Below are 22244 nucleotides of genomic sequence, written 5' to 3' on the forward strand. Positions count from 1 at the left end.
GTGATCTACTTGCTTGGCACTTTGCAGATAAAATCGCTCGCATCCATTCCAGCTTGAGCACCACCTCAGTGACGGTACAATTGCTAGATGGCCCACGAGAGGCATCTCATCACTATTGCTCGAATTTCTTTCAGTTCTTCTGGCCTGAGGACAAAGACAATGTCCTTGGCGTGGTGCAGTCTACCACCTGCATGTCTGGAGATGAAAGTGGATATGGTCCCAGCAGCCTTGAATTAGGCATTTGCTAATTTGTTTATCGGATATTTTAAAACAAATACATAGCTTAGCAGTCCTTGAGTAAATCCAGCAGAGTTGAAATAGATAAGAGTTTTCAATAGATAACAAATTGGATGATTAAAACGATGTGGCTTACATGGAGTAGTAGAAAAGCAAAAGGAACCAGGAAAAGGGTGGAAGGGAAGTCGTATGGTATAAGTATATAGGCTGTATTTGGTACAAAGTTGTAAATGGGACAGGGAGAGGGGGGGTTAAATATGCTCTTTGTTCCTGTTTTTGAAGATGCAAATAAAAAAGGGGGGGTTAGATGTTTGCTAGGCCACTTCCAAGAAGCCCTCATTGGATCCAGATCGTTCTTCCAAATATCAGCCAGTGGTGAAAATCCATTAAGGCAAGGTGTGCAAGGAGGTGGGCTGGGATCAACTCCAGGCACACTTGGTTGACAGCCAGTGATTACTACCTTCACTGTTGGAGGCAGTATACTTTGGAATACCAGTTGCCCGAAACTATAAGAGGGCAGAATCCTGCTTCCCTGCTTCCCATATGCATCTAGCTGGCCATTGCGTGGCGAGTTCCCACCCCACCCCCAGTGGAAATAAAGACACATGACACAATTATTTAAGGTTAATGAGCTAAATATGGCCACAACTTTATTGGTTACAGGGGATGTGCGGTATTGACTTAGGCATTGGTCCTAACCTACTATCTGGCTTCAGCCCATCTGCTTGAAGTCCGGGAAGGGTTAACCACTAGTAGGGGGAGTCCTGCTGATGCACATCAACTAGGAACGCCCCAGGGGCGTGCCTTAGGCCCTCACCTCCATAGGCTTTGGACAGGGCCACGCCCCCTGGAATCCTATCGGACTACCCTTCAATATGCGGGGGAGGCGATGGCGCTTCCTGATCTTATCTGGATTGACTTTAACTCAGCTTCTGCCACAGGTGTGCCCTGAAATCTCCTGGAAGCAGTGCAACCTTGTTGATTCTCATGGACCTCTCAGAGGTTTAAGTGTGGTGCCCTTCTGAAATCAGTTGTGAGTTGTGCCAAGAGATGAGCACCTTGGAGAAAAAAAGAAGAAAAATAGAAACATTCCATATAACAATCTTAATCCTCAGCATAAGGACAGCTATTCATTCATTAGCTCCCAGTAATATAGAAGCACCCATCACTCTTCCTGGATAGTGAACAATTAGCTTAACAAAGGATGGACCCTCCAGCATGGGCCCCCTCCTACATTATGTAGGTTCTCATCCCTACTACCCACTCTTATAATCAGATATTAAAAGCTGTCACACTCTGGAGCCACCATAGGATGGTGGGGGTGGGCTCAAGTGGCAAGTCTCCTTGGCACCGCCATCCGATTGGCTAGAACAAAGGGGCAATAGCTCGGCAACCTACCCAAGTGGCAGCTGTGGCGTCCTGTGAGCACTGAGCATGACAGAGACTGAGACAGGATTGGTCACAAACAGGTATCTTTCTAAACCCATGCAGAGGGCGCCCTGGCAACTGGCTGTCACCCAAATCCTCTCCTTAGTCCTCCCACGCAAACATTGGGAGGTTTTCTGTGCTAGGGGGAGGGCGTGCTATTTTTAAATTTATTACTACTCCTCTCTTTGTTTTCCTTTTGAAATTTTGCGCCCCTAAGAATTTTGCGCCCAGGACAAGCGCCCCAGTGGCTCTGCCCACACTGCGGACGATGTGCATGGTCCACAACTTTCACTCCGGCCGAAAATGTCATGCCCTGTTTTATTTTAGATATAAATAATAAGTCTGTCATGTTAGGAGCCAGTACTTTTGAAAGCTAGCGTATTTGGCAGGCCTGAGCAGAGGCCCACCCTTCGCCCTGGTCCCCGGGAGGAGAGAAAGGAGGGGGTCGGTGGCAGAGAACCCCAGGCACAGAATTGGGCTGCCTGTGACTATTTTAAGTCTTCGAACATCAGCGCTGGAGCTGCAGCTGTCAGAACCACTTAGTGGCCAGGGCTGGGGTTCCAGGGTGTGTGTGCAGGATGAGCACCACCCCTTGCAGGGAATGGAAGCCTCTGCCCAGCCTTTCTCCTCCTCTGACAGCCTCTGCCTTTTAAGTGCTGCATCCTGGTTGCTTTGACAACTGCAGCTAAGCAAGCCACAGTCACCAGCAGCCCAAACAGGCCTTCTTCTCTCCTTGCCTCTTTTGCTTTCTTTGGTGCCTTTGCCTGGCTCTGGTAGGAAAGGAGGACAGCCCAGCAAGGAGAGAGGTCCCTGATATATTTGCATGCCTCCCTCCCACTGCACAGTTTGGCCACCCTTTTGAATGCACGGTCGCAGTGATGGGAGAATACATGTGATGCTGTAGCAGCAGCTGCCTGGGCGTGGAAGATTGATTCACCTGTAGTTGGTATTGTGCAGAAGTAGAGTGTTGGTGGTTGTTTTTCCATTATGAGTTGATCTGCAACCCCAAGGAAGCAGTGGAGATCGTCTGATCTATGGAGGAGTTCAGATCCAGACTGCAGAACATTAGGCCAGGTGGAGAATGTGTTGGTGGGACATCATCCCTTTGACTGCTGGTTGAACCAAGATTCTGTGGCATCCTGCTGCAACTGCTGTGAAAGGAGGGAAATGTGTGTGTTTGTGTGTGTGATGTTTTAGAGCAAAAGCATAGAGCAAGTGTTGTTTTTTAAATTCTTTCTCAAGCACTCACCCAGTTGAAGAGATATTAGCTGATTAATTGAACATTATAAATGGCACGATGAAGGCAAATGACAAAGTAGCCTTTCCTTTACCTCCGTGAGAGATGTCGGGGCCTATTGTCAAGGCTAAATTTAGAAGAAGAAAAAGGAGAGAGACTTGGCTAAGAGGTCAAAGTCCATCTGACTCAAAGCCAATTGACAGCACCCTTTTTTTAGGTCTGTTGCAGAAGCAAAGGTCTTTTTGTCCCTGAAGCCCTGGGCATGGTCTCGCAGCCTCCCAAGGTGCTCTGATAGAGCCATTCAGAGTGCTTGCTATGCCACCACCCAGCAACAGTCTGGATGCCAATTCTTCAGCTGCCTAATAATAATAATAATAGTAATAGTAATAAATTTTATTTATACCCTGCCCTCCCTGGCCAGAGCTGGACTCAGGGTGGCTAACACCAATAAAATCACTGTAAAAACATAAAGGGGGGGAACCAATTTAAAATACAGGTTAAAATCCAATTTAAAATGCAGCCTCATTTTAAAAGTAGCTGATAGATCAAGACCATGAGTCCAAACCAAAGGCCAGGCGGAGCAGCTCTGTCTTGCAGGCCCTGTGGAAAGATGTCAAGTCCCACAGGGCCCTACTCTCTTGTGACAGAGCATTCCACCAAGTTGGGGCCAGTACTGAAAAGGCCCTGGCCCTAGTTGAGACCAATCTAACCACTTTGCGACCCTGGGACCTCCAAAATGACACGACCTGCGTTTCAATGCGCAGCGCCCTGCAGCTCCATCTGAATGGAATCCTTGGGTACCAGTTGTTGTTGTTAATTACTAGTGTGTGTAGTAGATGTCTGCAAGTACATCTCTCATAAAAATATGCAGAGCAGGCTCCCAACTTGTGCTGAAATAACATTATCCAGGAGTGATTGGCAGGGGTTGGGTGGTGGCAAGGAAACAGTTTGACCTCATTCCCCTCAGGCTACCCTGTTTCAGGTTTCTGCTGCACCCCTTTACGCCTCCCTGCAGATCTGCAGGCTTGGGGCCCTGGTGCCTCCCTCTCGGCCCGCTTGCAGCGTGCTGCAGCCTCCGTTGCATCCCAGCCCTTCCTGGCGGTTTTGCTCCGCTAGCCCTCAGCTCAGCCTGCTCATCTTTGCCAGCGGAAGAATAAACATGGACAGCTTTGTATGGAAATTAGGCCCCAGTGCTAGTGCCAGACGCTAATGTTAAACCACAGTCTGCTGACAAAGCTGAAGGAGGATGCTGGGCTTTTTCCACAAGAGGCAGTTCTAGCTGGATTCCCTGTGCAATCGAAAATGGCCCTGGAGGAGGGGCTGCTGCTGCTGCTGAGGATTCAGCCAAGACCAGATTCATGCTGGTGGGAATCTTCAGCCTTGATGTGCTTTAAAATGTGCTTAGTTTTCAAGCACGGACCAGGCACCTGTGCTGGATGATGCGCAGGCCAGATCAGGGCCCCCCTGTCCAGGGTGCTGAACACCACCTGATCACACCTCTGAGTTATCCTCATTTATTTTCATGTTCAAGGGGGTGAAGCAAGTGGAGAGAGAGTTGGCAAGCCCTGGCAAAAGCAGGGATTCTTGATTCACCTTCCTTTGATCTTGGTGACAGTGTTCACCTACGTGCGCTGGCTAGGGCTGTGATCAGGACAGCTGCGGGAGGCTGGTTACCCACAAGAGCTGACATGCAGCTAGTTGTCAATCAAGTATTCACATCTCTTTGCCATCTCTGAAATAAATTCTCTACGTGATGTCATTAAAGAGAAAACAAATTAAAACCTACAGTGGTGCAACTGAATGCAAACTAAAACAAAACTAAAACCAACAAGCCAGCTTAACTCTGCTCGCAGTTCCATAAAGAAACCTATCACTATCTACAATAGTCACAACTTACTCAAGGTGAGGTCGTGCAAGCCCTCCCCTGCTAACAAGCCTCTCTTCTGCCCCATGCATAGGCAGAACACCCTCTGCCCTGAGAAGGTGAGCATACATACATTTGAGATTTTAATAGCAGGAGGAGAGCAGTAACATCTCCTTGGGCATTCTGCCTTTGACCTGAAGGTTGCCATAGTAATGTATAGTCCTGTACATCAAAGTCCTGCAGTCAAAGATTTGGCTGGTTATTTTGAATCAATGCATGGACCTCTGCAGCTCCTGGCCATGTGCCCGTCTCCTCTCTGACCATTTTCACTTCCAGGTTCCTTTTTCCTCCTAGAATGCTGCCTCATTCCTCCGGATCAGCCCCCCTTCCTTTGCAGTTCTGCCTTTGCAAGCCCCTGCAAGCCCTTTCTCCCCATCTTCCCAGGTCCTATTATCTACTCTCCAAGATCTGAGCAGCTCAGGCAGTGAAAGGCAGAGACCCCTCTGTCTGCCCCACCTCTCTGTGACTTTAGGGCAGCTCAGCCTACCATAGCCACTGGCTTCTGCAGCATCACAAATTTTCTAGTGCATGTTAACGTAGGTTGAAGGGACAGTTGAAACAGCAAGCTGCAGAACTGGAATTCATTAACACAGCCAGAGCTGAAGAAAGATTATGGGTAGTTCTCTCAGACACCTGACCAGTAATGGTCTCCCAGCTGATGTTAGTAAAATGGTCTAACGTTCATAATTGGATGCATTGGCAAATGTGGGTTATGTTCAGATAAGAAACTGAAACCAATGAACAGCCATTCCTACGCAAGCACTAGCTCCTGTACCACACCATCATGGCCTGGCTGGATGCAGAGAAATGCTGGGTGGCACTAGCTAGGGAAGCAAAAAGGGAAACCCCCAGGAGAAGGTGGCCTAGAGCCAGGGGATTGGTGGTGAAATGACAATGAGTGGTCAGAGGGAGAAGGAACAGACTGGGAGGAGGAGGTATCAGAAGCTGAAGAGATAACAGGGTTTAGTGAGCAGGAAGAGGCTGTGGCAGAAGGCAGTCCGGAATTGGAGGCAAAAGCAGAGGGGGTGTGTGTCAAGAGGCAGAGGGGAGGCAGGCTGCTGAAGAAGTCAAGGAATCTCCCCCCTTCTGCTATGACCAGCTCCCCTCCCACTTGGTCTCCCAGAACATGGAGAGGAATGAAGAGAGAGGAGCAAAGAGAGACAAGAAAACATAGCCATAGGCTGCTGGGGAACGAACCTAGGGAGGAGTCTCAGAGAGCTGTGGGAAGTGCGGGACCTTCAATCCTTGCAGCTGCCTCATGGGATAAGACCTACTAGAAAGAGTTGCTGTGATCACTAGGCCTGCACTGTTTTGGTTAACTCCACTGACACCAGGTGTTTTATTGCTGACCAACTCCTGACTCCAGCCCACCCCCTCTCACACACGAGTCCAGTGGTCGGTAAAAGACTTTGCATGTCAAAAGGAAAAGCTGTCCCTACTATGATGCATAGGCGCTGTGGGTTAAACCACAGAGCCTAGGGCTTGCTGATCAGAAGGTCGGCGGTTTGAATCCCCACGATGGGGTGAGCTCCCGTTGCTCAGTCCCAGCTCCTGCCAACCTAACAGTTTGAAAGCACATCAAAGTGCAAGTAGATAAACAGGTATCGCTCCTGCAGGAAGGTAAACGGCGTTTCCGTGCGCTGCTCTGGTTCGCTAGAAGCGGCTTAGTCATGCCGGCCACATGACCCAGAAGCTGTACATCGGCTCCCTCGGCCAATAAAGCAAGATAAGCGTCGCAACCGCAGAGTCGACCACGACTGGACCTAATGGTCAGGGGTCCCTTTACCTTTTACTATTATGCATAGACAGTGAGAGGGGGAGGCCTGCTGCCCCCCATTCCCATTTCTTGTGCTTCCCTGAGGGGCTCAGTAACCTAACTCAGGATTTGCCTGACCTCCCACACTCTGTGGCAGGTGGCCAGGCAGGGAAATTCCTCACATGATCTAACCCAACCACAGGGGACTAGAAAGGCAAGTGGTATTTACAGCAGAGGCTAGATGGACACCTGGCATCCTTCAGCCCTGGAGAATCCTGCTTTCAGCAGGGGCAGGGTTAGGGTTGCGCTACATACCCTCCAAGGTCCCTTCCAACTCTGCAATTGTATTATTTGTTGTTGTTGGGACAGGGGAAAGAGCCAGGTCTATGAAGGAGATGAGATGGGAAAGGAAAGCCTCCTGGGGCTATCAGGGTGGCCACTTTGAGAAACAGAATATTGAACTAGATCACATCACACAAACCAATTTCCGGCCTTTTTAACAGGTTTTACATTGACATCATGGAAGGGGGAAGCACAGCACATGCTCTCCATGTCATTTTTGTCCTGAAGTGTAGCAAGGGGAAACTGGAGAAGGAGCCCTTTCTGACCGCTGTGTCAGCTGAACTATAGATGCTGCCAAGCTTATTGCCGAACGCAGAAGGGGCACCAGCCCGGAAACCTCATTGTTATCACTTCAGTGCCAGGCAAAAACATGTATGTTTTCCAGGACTCTATGTTAAAGTGTTCTTTAACTTTAAATAGGCAGTCAAATTAAGCTAAGTTAAAGTGTTCTTTAACTTAGATTTATTTGACTGTCTATTTAATTTGGCTGGTCTTGTTATATTTGGTTGGTTTGCAGCATTAGTTTGTATATTGTTGTTGTTGTCTGCTCACTGCTGGGTTTTTTGTTTGGTTTCTTATTGCTCTATAAGCCACCTTTGGGAACATAAACCTGCATTGAAGGTGTGGCATATGATTCTTTAAGCAAGTAAATGTGTGAAAATGACCATATTGAAGTAAGGTCGCTCGTTAACCCACAGAGACAGGCTAGTTTGCAACAGCTCTGAAATTTGGCTGCCCTCACTCCCATCTCTTATATCCTCTCCATTCCCTGCCCCATTGCAGGTAGGGCTGCTTCTCCTTTGTTCCTTAACCCAACCATCCCCTGTAATATTCCCCAGTCTAGCCATATGGCTCCTTTGGGAATATACACCTTTCCCCAAGCCAGTTTCTGGGGTCACAGCTAGCACCTGACTCCCTGACGTGACCCAAGGGGCACAGGCCCAGCCTCCTCATTAGAGAAAAGACATGTTCCTGTCCTCAGTTTGGCTAGAGGAGCCCCAAGAGTTAGGGGCAGATGAACCCTTGCTGGGATAATTGCTGACATATGTTTTCCTCTCTCCAACATCCAGGCTTCAGAGGGAAGAAACAAAGTCAGCATCCCATAGACAGAATACAATAAGCCTGGAATTGGAAGCCCACACCGCTGCCCCCAAACAGGGAAAACATGGATGTTTGTTTTTTTTTAAGAATATTTATTAAAGTTTTCAATAGTAATACAATAAAAATCAAAAAGAAAAAAGAAAGAATAACAAAAATACAAAAATGAAAATAATTAAAAAAAACAACACAGAGTTTCCATTACTTATTTTCTATTAACTTATTTCCCAGACCTCCTCGTACCTCCCTTTTTTGTATTCCAATTCAAATTGTTAGATCAGCAAATCCTTATCAATAAATTTTAACCTATTTCTAAACCTTTTTTTCCATATTCTCTTAAAGCACTACAGCTGGAAACCACTTAATTTCTATCCAACATCATTCTAACATTCATTAATTTTGCAATATTTCTGTAAATAGTCTTTAAATTTCTTCCAATCTTCTTCCGCCGACTCTTCTCCCTGGTCTCGGATTCTGGCAGTCATTTCTGCCGGAAAACATGGATGTTTAGACTCTGGTCTCAAGGAGGAAAGGTTCCCGTGTGTTAAGGATGAAATTGGAGCCCATAGCAAGGGGAGGGAAAGGAATAAGAGGAAGCCCCCTCTTCCAACAGGCAACTAAAAGGCAGTTGAGATTCACAAAGTGATGGGAGTCCTGGAGAAAATATCCCCACTTCTATCAATGAAAGAGATATTGGAATCGTGGTGGGAAACTAACTGAAAACATGCTGTGTCAATCTGCTGTGGCTACGAAACAGGCATGCTAAATGCTGGGATTATTAGAAGATGGAAAGTGAAACTGCAAGTGAAAATAAAACTGCAATGCCAAGAAAACTATGCTATGGTCACTTTGGGTACAATATACTGTACAGTTCTGGTGGAACCATCAACAAAAGGATATAGAGCTTGGAAAGGTGCAGAACAGAGAAAAGATTGAGGATTTGGAGCACCTTCCCTGTGAGCTAAGTATATTTATTTACATACACACACACACACACACACACACACACACACACACAGCAGATTTATCACAATCAAAGGTTAGAAAATTATAAACTGTTGACTGGAAGAGAGAGGGAAAGGAGAGATCCTTTCTCTCCACCTGCTCCACATATTGTCATAAGTTCTAGCTGGAGCAGAGGTGCGGAACCTGTGGCTCAACAAACATTCTTGGACTGCAGCTCCTGTCATTGCTAGCAATTGACCATGCTGGCTGGAGCCGATGGGAGTCAAGCCCAAGAACGTACGGAGAGAGGCCAGTTAGCCACCCCACTTCTAGATCTAAGACTGCACTGTGAGTGAAGCTATTCTGCATGAAATTATCTTAAGCAGGCTCCTTTAGAAACATGGGAAGTAGAAGTAGAATGTTACCGAGTTTTGTTCTCATCTCAGGCAGAAGAGTTACGTCACAGACTAACGTCTATTGATTTCTTTAATCTGTTACTTTGCTTCAGTATGAGCCTTTCGGGCAAATTAATCATCAAAACAGGTAAAGCTCATCCCAAACTCAGCAAGCTGCTGCTACAGAATTAAGCTCCAAACTTCTCCAAGAGAGGGAGAGTCAGAATCCATGGAATACCCGTAAGTTAATGTGATCTAGTTAACTACAGCAGCAGCAGATTTTGGGGGGGGGGTCTACGCCCCACCCCTTTGCCAAGAAGCATGGAAAGGAAGCCAGAATTCTGCAACAGCAGAGTGCCTATTATTCAGTGAGAAATAGATTACCTGCACAAGAAGAAACAAGGGATAAACCAAAGACTGGGAGCTGTCTCTGGTGCTGAAATTGATTGTGAGCAAGAAAATGGCAGAGGACCCATCGCCTCTGGTTCTATCCTTGCTCTGAGGTAGGTGGAGGAGAGGTGGTCCTTCAGAAGCCCCTATGGCAGCAGCTGGGGGAGGGGCACCACTGGGACCCTCTTCTTCCCCCCCTCCTCTCAAGGCATGTTTGTTGCTCAGAATCCCCCATGGGCACCCTGAGTTAAGCTGAATCATGTTTGGAAGCCCCAGACATTGTTGATTCATGTGCCCCACTCCATCCTCTTCTTCAATTCCCAGAGCCATAGGAGCAAGTAGCAGAGAGGCATCACCTGCCCCCTGTTTTAAGTATGTTACAACAGGTTAAGTTACTCAGCATTGCGCAGGGAAAGTTAGCTGCACTATAACTTTACCTACAAGTGTGGAACTGGGTGCTTGTGCCACAAATGCTAAGTGTCATGTGCTTAGGGAACAAACACCCATATTTTGATGTGTTGGGGAGCAGCGTAGGCTCCTGTTCTGCTGAGGGATGTGGTCAGACCATGCATTCCAATAGAGCCTTTGCTTGATGACAATGGGGTATATACAAGCCCTGCCCCATGGGGTGGGAACCTCTGGCTATCCAGATGTTATTGGTCTGCAACTCCCACCATCCCTGACCACTGGCTATGTCCAGATGTCCATGTTCCCCACTCTTGCCCTACCCACTTGGTTTACTTACCTAAATAGGTATGAGCTGGTAACACTTGGTTGGCACTGGGTTCAAGACAGAGAGATGCCTGAGCTCCTCTTGAGACATAGGTTCTTCCAGATGTTATGCACTGGGAGGCAGGGATTCATTAACCACCAAGATACATTTTTTGGTATGTTAAAGCAGGTGCTTTGGGGCTTCTCATAATGTCCTTTTCTGGGTACATCTATCCAATTCACAGCTCTGCGAATAATAGTGCAGTAGTGTAAGAAAGCCATGTGAGAATGAACACTAAAGGTAGACGTTCTGATGAACTGGACTCTGGTCCATGAAAGTTTATGCCATTTGTTAGTTTTTAAGATGCTGCAAGGCTCAGGATTGATTCCGCTGCAACAGACTAACACAGCTACCCCTCTGGAAATGAAAAGTGATTCAAATGAAGAGAGAGAAGTAACCATGTCAGAGGAAGACAAGCTGGGCTTCAGTAAAGGCGAGGAGCTGCAGCAAACAAGAGACCAGAGAAAACAGAATTTTGCTGAGTGAGAGAATGGCAGTCCTAGACAGAGAATGGAAGTGGGAGGGGAGGGAAGAGAGGCGCTATGGTGCCATGGTGTTACCAACAAGTAGCAGAAGGCTGAGGGTACAACTAGGGTCAAGGATTGACTGAAGGACAGAGGGAGAAAGAGGAAGGAAGGAAGGAAGGAAGGAAGGAAGGAAGGAAGGAAGGAAGGAAGGAAGGAAGGAAGGAGAAAACAAGTGAAAAGATAAACAGATAGGAGAAGTAGGATTTATAAGAAAGCTGTCAGGCTAGAGTAGCACACCCAAGCATTCACTTCAGTCACTTGAAGGGTACTGAACAGATAAAGGTTAGGGAGTGGGTGGCACCGTGGTCTAAACCACTGAGCCTCTTGGGATTGCCAATAGTAAGGTTGGCGGTTTGAATTTGCACGACGGGATGAGCTCCCGTTGCTCTGTCCCAGCTTCTTCCAACCTAGCAGTTTGAAAGCACACCAAGGCGAGTAGATGAATGTGGCAGGGAGGTAAACGGTGTGGCAGCTGTGGCAGGAAGGTAAACGGTGTTTCCGTGTGCTCTGGTTTTCGCCATGGTATTCTGTTGTGACAGAAGCGGTTTAGTCATGCTGTCTGCGGACAAACGCCAACTCCCTTGGCCTGAAAGCAAAGATGTGCACTGCACACCATAGTCACCTTTGACTGGACTTAACCATCCAGGGGTCCTTTACCTTTATCTTTTACTGAACAGTTATGCTGACCAGCAGAAGATATCATCTCATTTTTGCCATGCCTTGCTTATTTGAGTAAAAGCAAGGGCAACTTGGGGTTCCAGGCATTGACATCTCTGGACATTCTCAGCTTGGCATTTCCCAAAAGGAAAAATCACACCATCACTCATGGAAGAAACACATGATTTCAGGTACAGTGAATGACCTCCTAAGTCAAGTTATTTTTGGAAACCAAACAAAGCAGGCCAGTTACATTTCAAATTAGACAAAGAGACTATGCAGCTGAGTCATTATGGTCTGAAAGAAGAGAAAGTGATCATCATTACAGGGGATACCTGAAGGGAGTTGTCTGGCCCAACTACAGAAGATAATGGCTGTGGAATGCATGCAAAACCCTTGGTGAACTGAAAACAAGAGGACTCAGCTTGGCAATTCAGTATAAATCAAGCATTATTTCTATGGCCAATATCAGATATTTTTATAAATACACAAAAAGGGAGATTTTTACTTAATGGTTCTGTGAGGTATGACATAGTGCTGTTACTTGTCCCGAAGATGTGGAGGCTTAGTGATTTATCGTAACTAGATAAAATCCCACTCGGGTTTGAAGATCAGAGAAGCAACCCGCATCCCCGTTAGGAATGACAGCCATGGAAGTAGCTGTTAAGACCAAGCAAATGTCCTGATCCATCTGCATTGTAGAAGATGCTTTCATGTTGGGGTGACTCATGATCTGGAGAATATGCAGCAGAGCGCTCACAGAGAAATTCAGTATTCCAAAATCCCTTTGTTGATTCATAAAACTTGGGTTTCATCTTTCTTTTTCTTTAGAAAATTTGTATCCCACCTTCCTAATGCATTCACATTGCAGCTTACAACAATTAAAATGCAGTGATTTTACATAAAAAAATACATCCCTCCTCCTCCTGTGATCACTTGTAGTCAAGAAAGATTGTCTTCCATGAACTTCCATGAACTACCATGGTCTTAATGGTGAGTCCGTAAGTGACTGTGGAGACCAATTCTGGATCCACACGTCCTTCCACTGTGGGGACATAGGTCTCCAGGCAGGTGTTGATCACGGTGAGAGTTTGCCAAACGTGCCTTCCTCTTAGCACGCTTCTCCCTTTCATCCTGAGTTTCATCCTGAGTTCAAAGCCCATGACACCTTTGGTAAAGGCTGTTCTCCAATTGGAGCTCTCGCAGGCCAGTGTTTCCCAATTGTCAGTGTTTATACTACATTTTAAAAAGATTTGCCTTGAGAGTCTTTAAACCTCTTTTGTTGACCACCAGCATTACGTTTTCCATTTTTAAATTTGGAATAGAGTAGCTGCTTTGGAAGACGATAATCAGGCATCCACACAGCATGACCGGTCCAACAAAGATGTTGAAGAATCAATAAAAAATACAACAACGACATAACAACGGAAACAATCTCAGCAGATAAAAAAACCTAAACGGAGTTTGTCATGTCATGTGCTAGGGAAGACAAAAGCTTTTCAGAATAGAAACATTTACACTAATTGGTGGAACATAGTTAAAGGAGGAGTCCTACTGAACTTTCTGGGATCTGGTCATTTGGAGCTGCCTTATATGGACACAGTGCTGTCTTCTCTGATTGGCAATGGCTCTCTAAGGTCTCCAGTAGACTTCTTTCTGAGCAATGTCACTTGATAGGCCTTTAAGTGAAGCTGCTTCAGTTGAGCTTGGTACCTTCTACATGCAAGGCATAAGCTTTGTCACTCAGCTACAGCTTCTTACAAATTGCCCGTCAGCTTTAAGCTGATAAGGAACCCAGGTGAGCAGCCAATATGATGGTTGCTAAGCCTATCATGGAGGTGGGAGGTTGGTCGACAAGGGCCCTGGTGACATGTTTGCACAGAAAGCGACCTTTCCTTGTGCCCACTCCTCAACTCCCTGCCCTCTGCAGCAAAGGGATCAATCTCCTCCATGATGAGCAGGTGAGATTCTCTGCAACTACCTTGCTCCCCAGAGGTGTTTGGATTGTTAGCATCACTGACAGAACCCACTCCAGCGCCAGCGGCATCTTGGCAACTGCTCCAACCTTCTCACTTGAAACTGAAAGTGATTTCCCAGGCCTCTGCTGGGTGGATGGTAAGGGGTTCCTGCTGACAGTCCTCTCTCCTCGATTTCCCTCTTGGAGTTTCCCTTTAAAGGACCCTGTTGATTGCCTCTCTTCCTACATGAAAGCAAAAGCGTGCGAGAAGAGGGTGGGTGGGCGTGGCTGGTTTTGGTTCCTGTCATCCGCAGCGCAAGCTGTGTGGTTTGCAGATCTCCCCAGTGGAATAGGCCCGGCACAGCTATAAATCACCGGACGTGGATACAAAACCGTTACCTAGTTATGTGTGTGTGTGTGTGTGTCTCTCCCTCCCTCCCTCCCTCCGCTGAGACTAACTGTAATCTTCTCTTCTCTCTCACCCTCCATCAGAAATGGCGATGCTGCTGAAAATGAGCAGATGCCCACAAGACACAGCACGATACCTCCTGAGTGCAAATGAGGTAGGGGGCTTCACTGAAAACCAATCCTCTTCCCTTAGTTGTGGCAAATGTCCCCCCCACTTGAAAGCCGGGGAGAGGGGGGGAAGATAGAGGGGCTGGAGGGGCAGAGGTCGGGACTCAGGGGGTGCCAGAGATGGCATCTGTTTAAAATGGTTCACATTGATCCTGCGAGTGGCTAGAAGCTCAGCTGCAGGGTGCCAGAATGGTGGGAAGCAGTGAATTTTGCAGATGAGAGCTTGACATTTTTGCTGGCTGCTTTCTCTTTGCTCTGCACAGGAGTTCCTCTGGTAGGTGGAAGTTGGCAGAGGCGAGGGTGGGGAGGGAGGGAGATCTGTTGATCACCACAGAGGAATCACAGGGCTACACAGGCTCAGAGGATTGAAGAGACCGTCCACAGGGAAGCTAGATGGAGAAAACAGCTGTTGGTTTTTGGTGAAAGGATGTTGTTATGTGTAACCCTCCTCAACAGTCTGACCAATGTTGCATAGCAAAGGAGAGGACAGGGCAAGAAGGAGGAGCAGGGCGACATACCTCTAAAGATGCTTCCAAGAAACAGAAAGAGAGAGAGAGAGTTTTCAAAACAAAAGCTCTCCAGAGGTCCAATAGGCTGTTGCTGCTGGAACCTGACTCCTGGGTGCTGATCTCAGTTTGGCAAGGTGTGTGTCTGTGGAAGAGAGCAGCGGGGAGCCTTGTTTTCGTTCCTTTCTCAACCACAGCTCAGAATGCGGTGTCTGATCTACTGATACAGGAAGAGGCTACTTTTGGAGGGAAGTCACATGATAATAGGGAAGGACGTTTCGGGGTGCAGGACTTCTGGAACACGCTCCTGAGTCTGGGGTGATTGTTCTCCTTGTGGTTTAAACGAGTATTTATAGGGGAAGAAGCAAAGATCTGCAAAAGGCCCTGTGTTCTGACCTACAGCCATGGTCTCTCTTCCATCCCAGTTCAACCTTCTCTTGCGTGAGAAGGAACTGCATGATGGGCCACGGAGAAGGACAATATGGTCCAGGAGTTTCAGAATCACGACTTGGTGGAAGAGCTATGTTCAAATCCCACTTGCAGAACTACCTTGGCAGCCTGTTTTCCAACCTGCCTCAGTTTTCCCATTTGTGGAAATGGGAACAAAGCACCCATTGCCTTCCACAACATGGGGAAATTGAGTGTATTGCAGTAGAACTTTTTGGTTTCTTCTTGAAGTGCTATATAAAGAGTGATAGCAATTGGCTGGTAGTAGGACTAAGGTGATGTTGTGTAGGCACTATGGTAAAGGATGGGGTAGGGGAGCCAGAAGCCACACCCCCTAAGTGTGAGTATGGAGCAAGATCTTTCATTATGTACAAAAATGTGGCACTTAATGTAACAACTTCATGGTGAGAACCAGCACCTATTTTTCTAGAAAAAGAAGCCCTGACTGCAGGTCTGGTAGAATCAGAGGTCAGTGCCAGCCAGGCTAGATTCATTATGGCTCTCTCAACAATTAACCTTCTGCTCTTTGAGGGAAGACTTTGATGGGGGCGGGCAGTGGCTTTCCATTTTTCGATTTGTACAATTTGGTCTGGTGATCATGGCAAACACTGAGGCCCTCTTTCAGACCCACTTAGCGGTAGGTTGAATGACAAGCAAGGGTGGTCGTATTGGAATAAACTCAGAGATTTCCAAGGTCATTGGGTACTGGAAGGTAAATAATACAAGCAATAGATGATAGAAATATGTATGCGTGGCCTGCAGAGGAGAAGATTACAGGTAAGGCCATGCTGGCAAAAACAAAATGACAGACCCATGACAGAATAATTGTACAGCAGACCTACTGAGAACATGATTTCAAAGGCTTAATACAGTAGAACTACTAGAAACCAAATCAGCACATGGTTGTTCTTCTGCAAAGAACTAGAGATCATACTGTACAAATCTTGCTAATGTTCTGCCATAGATTTTTCTGTATGCACCCCATCTACAAGGGCTGCAGGGAAGAACTGGGATGTGCCCTTCCCTCCTGCCGACTCCTTGTAAATAAAAAGGATTAATGTTATCTAGTGCTACCCAAATCACAAGTCAAAGAAAGAAAAGCTGAGACAAGTTAAAGTAAAAAGACAGGCCAGTTCTAAAGATCAAAAATGCTAGTGCTTGCCAACTGAGCCTACAAACAGCCACGTTTTAATCAAACTGAACAGCAACAAACAACACATTGAAAAGACAAAAAAAAGAGCCACCCTAAAACAAGCCTACCAACAAATTTCTGGGACACGTTTGCAAACAGACGACCTCGCCTGGTGAAACACGGCAGTACCAAGGCCAATGGAAAAGTGACAAGAGGCACACAGAGAGATGAAAACACACACATCCCCCTTGCTGAAATTAGAAATTCTGCAGTCCCTGCAATTCCACACGCTCGACTCCAGTTTGGTGAATCCTTGTGTCCAGGACATTACCCGGGATCAAAATTTGGCAGCAAAATTCTGGCGCTATAAGAGAAATTAGTCAATTGCAAGATTAGGAAAGGGCTGTTAAGGACAATCCCCAAGTCTGGATGGTTCTCATGCACTCTAACAAAGTACACTGATAGGAGGGGTCAGGCAGGTTCAATCCTCAGTATCTTCAGGTAGGGCAAGGAATGATCCCACCCCTCTGAGTGATGCTGCAAGTCAATACTAAGCTAGATGGATTCAATTAGTGGTTGACTTGGTATATCCTACACTTCCATATTTTTATTGGAGTGTAGAGGTTAAGGGGCTGGGAAACCCTTGCTTCACATGGAGCCAAAAGAAGTGTATTTACACTACAGATTTCAATGGGTTCAGTAGCTATTCCCTCGCCATGGGGAGCCCTGGGAATGAGAGTTTTGTGTGAGGGGGGTTAGCAACTTGCCCCCAAGAGGGAAATCACCAGCATCTTCACCAAACTACAATTTTCAAGATTATTTAAGGGAAGACCAAGAAATTGCTTGAGGATGGGTTTCTTCTGGGGGGAGCTGTCTAGGCAGGTAGGATCCTTAAGCAGTAGCTGCCCAGTCTGCCCCCCCCCATGCCACAACCCTTAGTTTATGGTTACCAGATTTTTTCCAATGAATCCGGGGACATTTAAAAAAATTTTTTTTTGAAGCTGAATAGCAACAGGGAGTCAGTAGTGGGGATGGTGAGGCAAAAGACCCTGGGCCCAAGCACACATGCATATTGTATAAAGGTGCAAAGCCCTTCTTTCGCACCCTGTGAAACATAAATGCGCAGAGTTTTTTAAAACTGGGCAACGGCCGCCCACCCGCAACTCCTGGGCCTCCCCCGATCAGTCAAAACAAAGGGGGAAGGGGGCAGGAAATCTGTACCGCTGGACGTCCTCAGTTTCCCTTTGGCAGTGGCGGCAGTAGGGGCAGTCAGCAGCCCGGAGCCATTTTTCCTCACCGGAAGCTCCATATGATGTGTTGAGCACAAGATACATCATATGGGGACCTTCAGCGAGGAAAAATGGTGGGCGCCACAGCAGCAAGCAGCTCCTGAAGCCAGCCAGAGCCAACTGCGCTACCAGGCTGGCTCCGGGCTGCTGAGGCTGCCGCTGCCACGTTTCCCAGGGACAGATTTGCAAATGCGGGGACGGAATTTGTCCGGGGGCAGATTTGCAAATGCGGGGACTGTCCCCGGGAACCAGGGACATCTGGTAACCCTACCTTAGTTCTAATATACCTGAATTGATTCTCAGGTGCCCAACACATCTCTGGGATACTTGCTAGAGTAGGGAAATAATAATGTTCAGGACCTCTGTGACAAAAAAATATTCTCAGTTATATATTTTAAAAAAACAAAGCCAAGTTCAGACTTGCCACAGGAAGACAAACAGCTATCAGGTATGTTTCATTTAGAAGCCCTCAATGTTAGAGTAGCTGTGGGTCTCTTTATAACAGAAGGAGCTCGGTTGTTTTTTAGTTGGATGAGAAATTCTTTCTGGGAGTTTACCAAGCTGGTGCCAAGAGATCACCCAGGACACTAGAGTCTAAGTTGAACATTACAGGAATATGGCACCTGATTGGGTATGATATGCCATTAAATAACTCAGTTGTGTGCAACTTCCAATCTAATGCTTTTACATGCAAAATGGGCAAGTGCAAGTTCAGTTGTGAGGACAGCTATTTTTGAGTTCCCTGACCTAGCTGTGAACACTTGCTTACTCCACAATCACCATCTTGCCCACTGATTCTTGAATACCAGGGAATCATCTTTCAGCTTCAGATCTAAGCGTGATTCCCTTGTGAGAGATATCTGCCCTTTCTCCCTTTGGCCAATTCAGCATGCATGTATGGGCACCACCTCAAAGCCCTGCAAGAGAACCGGAGTCTGGAATATACATTCAGTTGGAGCAATTTCATTTGCAACCAGAATCAGTTTACCTAGCTCTTATTCCAAGTGTCCCTTGCCAATATTGCAGAGGATGTTGGAGGGCAACTAAAGAATTGTCCACCACTGGGTGTGCTCAGCACAGCATCTTCTTCAATGCTGCAGGGATGCTGTTGTGGGGGGCAAGTTGTGGATCCCATGCAGCCTTACATGATCTGATAGTTCTGCTCCAGCACTTTCTTCATTGTTCCAAGGAAGCTAGTGTGTGTGTGTGTGGAGGGGGTCTTCTCTCTCTCTCTCTCTCTCTCTCTCTCAAATAATAGAATTTCAGAGCTGGAAGGGACCCGAGGGTCATCTAGCTCAACCCGCTGCAATGCAGCGATATTTTTTGCCCAACGTTATGCTTGAACCCACGACCCTGCGATTAAGAGTTGCCATGCTGTACTGACGGAGCTATCCCAGCTTTTTCCTCCTCCTTCCACCATCTCCCTTATCTCTCCCTCCACCCCGCTTTCTGGGGCAGGATGCGCGAGACATTTCTCTACCACCTGTTCTATGCCTTCCCCTAAATGGCGCCTTCCTCGCTTTATCTCCTCCCTGGGCTGGTGGGTGGTCTAAATGCCCGTCTGAACGGGCGTCTGCAGCGGGGGGGCGGGGGCGGGGGCGGGTTCACCATCGGGAGATAAAGGAAAGGGAGAAGAAGCAACGATTCAGAGGGGGGCGCTTCGTCTCCTTTCCTCCGCGCATTTCGTTTTGCCCATCGTTACCTCCCCACGCAGCCTCTCCACCGTGTGTGGTGGGGAGGGGGGGGGTTCCTAAGCGGAGCAGGGAGGAGCGCGCCTCCGTGATGGCTCGCCGCCGCCAGCCAATGAGCGGGGGCCCTGTCAGTCTTGGGGGGGGGGGCTCATAAAAGCTTCTGGCCCGGCAGGTGGGGGGCCACTGAGGGGCTGCGCGGGCGGCGGAGCGAGCCCAGCTGCGGCGGCCGGGGCCCCCGACGGACTAGCGCCTTGCTCGCGGCCAAGGACAGGCCCCGAGGGGGGGGCCCGGAGAAGAGAGCGCCCGCCCATCCCCCTCTCTCCCCCCCCCGACAAAATCCCCGGGTGTAAATAGTCAAGGGCGTTTAAAGGACCATTGTGTGTATCTCCGCGAGTCGCTCGCCTCCCGTCCGTCCCTCCTCCGTTCCCCCCCTTTTTAATTTCCCCCCTTTAAAAAAATAATCCGCCCATTTCTCTCTCTCTCGTTCTACTCCCCCCCTCCCGCGTTCTTTTCTTTTTCTGTTTTCTCCTCTCCTTTTAACATTCCTCGCGGCTCCCTTCTCCGGGCTCAATCCCGCTTCGACGCCCATCCTTTCTCCTTTTCCACTTCTTCCGCTCCTTCCCCGCCTCCCTTCTCCTCGGGAGGGAAGCTGTTTTTATAAAAAGAAGGGATTTCTTCCCTCCGCTTCTCCCCCCCCCCCGGGACAGCAATTTATCCTCGCTTCCTCCCTCCCCCCCACCTCACCCGGACGGCCCCCCCCCCTTATTTTGTATGCGCCACCGTCGCCGGGGGGTCCAACTCGCCATCGATCGGGAAGGCAAGGCGACCCCCGCCCCGCACCCGGGGCCAATCCGTTCCGACCCGCCCCACCCGAGGAGGAGGAGGAGGAGGAAGAAGAAGGGGGCGAAGAAGCCCGATTCTAGAGCCGTCCACGGAGCCGCCGCCGCTGCCCGGCAGGATCCCGGCGCGCCCTAAGCATGGTCACTGTAGGTATTTCGCGGCTCCGGCGCTCCTTTGTATGCTTCGGGGGCGGCGGCGGGCTGGATGGATGGATAAACGGGGGAAGGGGGAAATGTAGCGGAGACGGCGCTCCGGAGAGCCCTGCCCCTCCCCGCTGCTCGTTTGGGGGAGCTTTGGCCTTGAACGGGGAGGTGAAAGGGAAGGCGAAATCTCTGCCGCGGTGGCTCTCCGCGGGCGCACTCGCCCCCTTCGCCAGGGACACCCGCGCGCGCAAGGGGGGCTCTTTGGAGACTCGGAAGCCTGAAAGGATCCATACGACGCCCTTCCTTCCACCCAAAGATTGCGGGCGGGCGGAGAAGGGCTAAAGAGCGTGTTCACACGAGCACACACACACGTATCTGGATTGTGTCAGCTATAGTACATTGTGCAGGTCGGAGAGAAGGGCGAGCCTCCCTCGGGTTTTCCTTGCGGAGGGTGTGCGTATTCGAGTGCACGGCCGAAGCGGAGCTAGCTGCGTCTCGGAGGACGATGGAATCGACCATAACACACCAAAGCATCTATTATAATGGGGGGGGGGGGTTTCCTATCCGTGTGGTTGAGATTTTTTTCTTGGAGGGGAACGGTTATGCAGATACAACAGTCCTTTCCTGCACGCATCCATCACCGTGGAGGTCGTGCAAGAAGGGGAGAGAAGGACATTTTGCGCTCCCCCCCCCCCGTTCCCTCCGCAGAGTGGCCCAGCTTAAGCCAGATTTCTAGCTCAGCGGTTTGCAATTTTGGATGCAACCCGACGGGTTTCGAGAGATATTGCGCGTAGGAATTGGGAGGGGAGGCGGTGTCTGGGCGTTTTGTGCGCCTCGGTCGCTTCGGGGTGTGTCTCCCTGGAGCTGGCCGCGGGCAACCGTTGGTGCTTCGCGCACGTCTGGCTGCCGCCATGCAGGCGCGCGTAAGGCACGCCGCTTTCTCGGCTGGGTGGGATCGCCGCCCGCGGGCCACCTCGTGCTCGACGGGGCCGGGAAGGCGCGCGGTGGCCCTCTCCGCATGCCGCCCTCGGGCGCGCATCTCCAAGCGGCTCCTCGGAGGCGAGGAAGGCGCGCGGTGGCCCTCTCCGCATGCCGCCCTCGGGCGCGCATCTCCAAGCGGCTCCTCGGAGGCGAGGAAGGAGCTGCTGCAGCCCGCTGCCTCCGCCAACGGTGCCTTGGAGAGGGGGAGAGCAAGCGGCGAAATGAAAGCGATCCGGCTTGCCACGGGACGGGCGGGGGAGCCGACGATGCCGTTGCAAGGGGGCTTCGTCTATCTAGAACCTGCATTTCTCCGCTGCTGCTGCCGCCGCCGCCCCTCTGCACGCAAGCGGGGGAGGGACGCGCCGCCCTCCTTGGCGCGTTGCATTTTGTTGCGCGCTTGCAAATGCCATCCTTTTGAAAGGCAGCATCGGGCTCTCCCTCTCCCCCCCCCCCCCGCAACCTCGTCCTCTCTCTCCTAGAGAGACGTTCCCATCTGGGCCCCACCCCACCCACCGACCCACCCACCCCCCGCGAGCTGGAGAGCCAGTCTGCAGGCAGGGGGATTGCAGGCGAACAAAAGGAGCTGGCGGCAGCATTTCAGGGAGGGGTTTAAGTGCCTCCCCCGACGCACAATCGGCTTGTACTGAGGCTGTTGCAAATGCTGCCAGGAGGAGGAGGAGGAGACGGGGTGGAAATGCGGAAAAGGGATGGAGGGGACGCGCGCGTGTCTCAGGCGGCGGGAGAATAGGGGTGTGAGATGGCGAGGTTGGGTGAGCAGCAGGGAGGAAGGTGGCAAGACCCAGCGGGCTCCGGGTGTGTGTGTATGCGCGTGCAAGGGAAGCATGGCATGGGTGGGTCTGTGACCAGACTTCCCTCTGTGCAATATGCGCCTGGTTGCAGGTAGGCGGGGTGGGGGCAGATATGAGTGCCTTCTTATGCCACATTTAGGGTTTAAAAAGGCGGGGACCACCGTA

General features: G+C 49.4%; 1 protein-coding gene across 7 annotated transcripts in view; it reads left to right on the forward strand.

Annotated features, from left to right (window-relative positions):
- The first annotated feature begins 14131 nt into the window (after positions 1-14131).
- ELAVL3 (ELAV like RNA binding protein 3) overlaps positions 14132-22244 on the forward strand; it is an 88830-nt gene continuing 80717 nt past the window's right edge. For 5 of the 7 annotated variants that reach the window (XM_081894563.1, XM_081894564.1, XM_081894566.1 and 2 more), the window contains exon 1: positions 14132-14228. In XM_081894563.1, the coding sequence (XP_081750689.1) occupies positions 14160-14228 (69 nt within the window). In that variant the 5' untranslated portion in view covers positions 14132-14159. Of the gene's footprint in view, positions 14229-19489; positions 20293-22244 lie in introns of those variants that run through there. The other 2 variants (XM_081894567.1, XM_081894569.1) reach the window with 1 other exon arrangement.

The sequence above is a fragment of the Podarcis melisellensis genome (assembly GCF_964234715.1).
Source record: "Podarcis melisellensis genome assembly, chromosome: 17".
Lineage (NCBI taxonomy): Eukaryota > Metazoa > Chordata > Lepidosauria > Squamata > Lacertidae > Podarcis > Podarcis melisellensis.